Below are 5,000 nucleotides of genomic sequence, written 5' to 3'. Positions count from 1 at the left end.
ACACACACACACACACACACACATACACACACACACACACACACACACACACACATACACACGATAATATGTCAGTGCATATATATGTGTGTGCTTTTAGGCGTTGCTCTGTGTGTGTGTGTATGTGTGTGCGTGTGTGCGTGCGCACGCATGTGTGTGGTGTGGTGTGTGTGTGCATGTGTGTGTGTGTGTGTGTGTGTGTCTTACTGGTTCTCGTGTTTCCTCTGTAGTTTGGCCAGTTCCCGCTGCTTCTCTCGGTAGCGTCTCTGTAACTCTGCCAGCCTCACCCGCATCGCCAGCTCCTCTCCATCGCTCGCCTCCATGCCCGCCTTCACCGGACTAGCCTGAACACACACACACACACACACACACACACACACACACACACACACACACACACACACACACACACACACACACACACACACACACGCAAACGTACACGCGTGCGCACACACACACACACATCATCAGTAATAGCTAAATGTTGACTATGACCAACTACATTTTTGTCTGTTGTGTCCATGACTGTGTGTCATCATCAAACCAGAATTAGTTAACAATCCAGTGCCACATACGAATTTCAATTGACCGTGTTTCACCTTTCCGATTCATCCAGGTGATTGCCTAGTTGAATGATGATCACCTGGCAAAATTGGACTCATCCCACACATACACACACACACACACTGCCGCACCTGTTCGTGTCGTGGGGTCCAGCTGCATTTCCTGCGCAGGTTGACGGATCGCCGGGCGAGGCATGGCTTGGCATCACCCAGCTTGCCCACCGCACCCACGCCCAGCTCCAGTGCCCGCGCCACCGCCAGGGTTGCCAGGCTACGCAGGTCAAAGGTCAGCTCCTCCTCGTCTAGAATGCAGAGAGAACAAGGAAATGGGTTATTGTTTTGGTCATTTACATTTGAGGAGTTTCGTCTTTTTTTGACTAAAGCATTTTATTGTTGGTAATGACTGTTCATCATCTATCTATGTGATCATCAATTATGTCCTATCATCTATGTGTGAATTCTTGCCATTCAAATATTTTGAGAACATGCTTTTTAAACCTATATAAAATGCATTTTGCAATGTCCAATACATTTCCCAAAAATGTTCCAAAATTGATATACGTCATTTTCAATGAAGCACTTCATTTGCTGTACGTTCAGCAAACAGTGAAGGGCCGCTACGTGTTCACCAGAGTGCAAAGTCAGCTTATGGGGGGATTGAGACAGTAGATATTACACTACAATATATCACATTAAGATGATGCTTTTATCCAAAGTGACTGTCAGTTATTTACAGGGTATTGGTTACAGTCCCTGGAACAATGTGGGGTTTAGGTGCCTGGCTCAATATCACTTTAGCCATGGAGGAAGGATGGGATTGGGTGGGGAAGGGTAGGGATTGAATCTCCAACCCTGTGATCTACGGCTCCAACTCCCTATATGTCCAAAGGCTGATTATTCAGAATGATATGAATCATGATGAATCACGATTTTATCTCTAACAGAATAACGATTTAAAAATCTCATAGCGCTTCAACAGATTGAGAGCTATCCAGGCTAAGAGGGACATACCATAAAGTGAAAGCGAAATATGATGCGTATGATATCATCAAACACAAGATCAAAGTGATCCTGGAAGCCTGGAGGGCACTCCAACACACACACACACACATACGTACACACATACACACTCTCTCTCTCTCTCTCTCTCTCTCTCTCTCTCTCTCTCTCTCTCTCTCTCTCTCTCTCTCTCTCAGACACACACACACACACACACACACACACACACACACACACACACACACACACACACACACCACACACACACACACACACACACACACACACACACACACACACACACACACACTCCCTCTCTCTCTCTCTCTCTCCCCCTCTCTCTCTCTCTCTCTCTCTCTCTCTCTCTCTCTCTCTCTCTCTCTCAAACCCACACACAATATCAATTCAGGCATGTGCACATGGATAAAGGACTCCTCTCCATACTGCAAGTGCACATTAGACTGTGTAATGCTGCAGTAACGGCCCAGTGTCATGCTCTTCCCCAAAACCTCCCCCTTGATACTGTATGCTCCAAGTCTGACACACTACTGTGTGATGAGCTACAGTAATCCAGCTATTACGGCCTGCTCTGAGGTTATGAAGGGTGCTTCAGGCGTAGTTGAATGGCACTAATACTCGCTCAGGTAAAGCTATGGTCTGCTCTCTTTACATAATCCTTGTGCTTAAACGTACTATACCACATGTGCATGTATGACAACTCCCCTAAGTGATCCCCAAATGCTCAAGATGTGCCTCTAAAGCAGGGGTTTTCCAAACTTTTCCAATTTGGGGCCTGCTTTGGAGGAAATGTTCACAAATGTTTGGGAACTGGAACTGGGAACACTGATGATGGGCTAGGCCCGAAAAGTTTGTCCCTTGTCTGTCGGTTTTATTTACTTTTTCCGGCTTTGTTTAATACAGATTTCGATTTTGCATTCAGCTCCAGTGTGAGACTCCTTTCTTCCTTTTCATTGTACTGCTCTTGGAATTACGCACCGAGCGAAACGCTCAGGATAAGACATTGGCGGGGACGCCACCCCACCATTACTATTCAAATGTTTGGGACCCACCTCTAAATAAACAATACAACTTTAATATGGATCTGAAGATTTGAAAATCTCTAAATATTTTTTCCATGAAATTGGACTGGATTTGGATAAGTAATGTCTTTAAGCAGGTGTGTGTATACGTGTGACGTACGTACCCTGGGCGTCTTCCGTGTGCTTCTGCTGCAGCTGTAGCTCTGCCAGTTCGCTGAGCAGCTCCATGCCGTGGTGTGGGGGCGGGCAGGCTGAAGGGGCCAGGGGAGCGGGAGAGGGGGGCGGCGCGTCACCGCAGAACGCCGCCGCGATCAGAAGCTCCAGGCTCCAGCAGCTCAGCGAATCACAACGCGTCTCCCCCTCCTGCCCCTCCCCCATCGCCCCTTCTCCTTCCTCCTCCACAAGGTGCACTGCATCCTGGGATAGGTGTTCCTCCAGGGCTTTGTCCTCTTCCTGGCCCGCTGTCTGCTGCTCTGAACCCTCCATGACCTCCCTGCTGCTGTTGGCCTCGTCCTCCTCCCCACAGGTCGCCTGGGGTTCAGAGGTCACGGCGGGGTCGTGATCGCAGACGGCTGTGCTGCTGCTGCTGCTGCTGTCTGGAGGTGCGTCCTCGGGGTCCAAGGTGATGATGACTGGGACTGGGGCTGGCTCCGGCTCCACTACAGATTAGATTAGATTAGATTAGATTAGATTAGATTAGATTTTATTAGTTTAGATAACTTTTATGTGTGCCCTGAGGTAGATTTGATGTGCAGTCAAGCGATCTCTACTCACACTAAAAATTTTACAAATATTTAGGACACGTAACATTAGACACAGGGCTCTATATGAACCGGCCAAATGCTGGTGAAATTACACTTTGCCTGGTAGAAAAGACCAACTTACTGTCCACTTTGACCCATTTAGTGAGTGTTTGTTTGGTTAACATGATAAACATCTGCTATCCATTTTGACTGGTGATGAAAAAGATCATTTAGAGCAGTGTTTCCCAACCAGGGGTACGTGTACCACTAGGGGTACGCGAGCACACTGCAGGGGGTACTTGGAAAAATTAAGTTTTAGCAAATATATAGAGCTTAGTTACATTGGGATAGAGAAAGTGGTATAGAACATGAGTTAGGGGGTACTCATGGCACAAAGAAAAGGCTTGGGGGTACACAAGACAAAAAAAGGTTGGGAAACTGATTTAGAGCCTTGATTAGACAGTACCAGTAGTGGCGTCTGGGATGGGTAGGGAGTCCTGCGGGGTGACGGGCAGGTCACAGGCAGCAGCAGAGGAGGCAATGTCATCTGAGGGCTCCTGACTCTCCTCTCTCAAGGCTGCTGCTCCCTCTCCCTCTTCCCCCTCAGCAGGGATCACCACAGGCTCGCACGGCACCGGGGCCACCGGGGTCACCGAGGGGTCACCAGAGGTCGACAGGGGGTCAAAGGTCACCACAGCTTGTTCGCGGCAGGCCGGCAGCTCTATGACACTCTCCACGCTGGCAGGAGGCTCGGCTACAGGACTGACGGGATGGGAGGCGGGGCGAGAGTCGAGCTCCAGGGGAGCACAGCAACCAATCGGCACGCTGCTTCCCACCGATGACACCACCACACCACCGGACACGCCCCCAGGCACAGTAGCCATCTGCTTCTCATGCTCCTGCCCCAGCACCTCCTCTTCCTCCTCCTCCTCCTCTTCCTCCTCCTCCTCGTCTTCGTCATCTACCACTCCTCCGTCCTCCACGATTTCGTGGTGCTGCAGAGGCCGCACCGTCTGACACTCGAACCCCTCGGCCAATCCGGAGAGGGTAGGCGGGGCGTGTTCGCTGGGCTCGGCTTGAATGGCGTTCAGGTCGGCAGGCTCGGCCAATGGCACGTCCTGAGGGGAGGGGTCTCCGCTGTAGGCGATGTTCATGGCTGGGTAGGTGTACCCAGGGGGCAGGTCTAAAACAGGCAACCGACACACATAACAGGTGATTAGTGTATTGTAGTAAGGAGTAGGGGTGGGTGTTGGCAAGGCGTTCACGATTCGATGCGCATCACGATACACATGCCACAATGGAATCTTATCACGATGCATTGCGATACATGTATTATTGCGATACATTGGGATATTTATTTCATTCATTTTCTTTTTTCACCTTTGGTGAAGTTGCAAAAATAGGTGAATAGGTTGCAAAAAGCTAATAATCCTTTTTTTAAGTTTAAAAATAATAATGATGATTTGAAGCTTGGAACCACATCATGTCCTGTGGTTGTTTTCTGGACTAAAAGGTAAGAGAACTTTGAAAGGACATATCATGATATTGTGTCGCGATGAAGTATTGTGACAAGTATAAGTACATAGTATAAGTATCAGTATTGTATCACAATTATCACGATTTCAGTAGTACAGTAGTGTTAACACACTACC

The 5,000-nt window shown here is 48.7% G+C and overlaps 1 protein-coding gene across 1 annotated transcript in view; it reads right to left on the bottom strand.

The window, feature by feature from the left end:
- LOC134464136 (BAH and coiled-coil domain-containing protein 1) overlaps nucleotides 1–5,000 on the bottom strand; it is a 62,371-nt gene that overhangs the window by 26,167 nt on the left and 31,204 nt on the right. Inside the window, exons 15-18 of the mRNA XM_063217596.1 lie at nucleotides 3,815–4,531; nucleotides 2,770–3,264; nucleotides 699–868; nucleotides 208–344 (exon numbers count right to left, since the gene is read on the bottom strand). Of these exons, the coding sequence (XP_063073666.1) occupies nucleotides 208–344; nucleotides 699–868; nucleotides 2,770–3,264; nucleotides 3,815–4,531 (1,519 nt within the window). The remainder of the gene's footprint in view (nucleotides 1–207; nucleotides 345–698; nucleotides 869–2,769; nucleotides 3,265–3,814; nucleotides 4,532–5,000) is intronic.

Source organism: Engraulis encrasicolus, chromosome 2 (assembly GCF_034702125.1).
Source record: "Engraulis encrasicolus isolate BLACKSEA-1 chromosome 2, IST_EnEncr_1.0, whole genome shotgun sequence".
NCBI classification, from domain to species: Eukaryota; Metazoa; Chordata; class Actinopteri; order Clupeiformes; family Engraulidae; genus Engraulis; species Engraulis encrasicolus.
The sequence above is the reverse complement of the archived record's forward strand: the minus strand, read 5'-3'. Positions and strand labels throughout refer to the sequence as shown.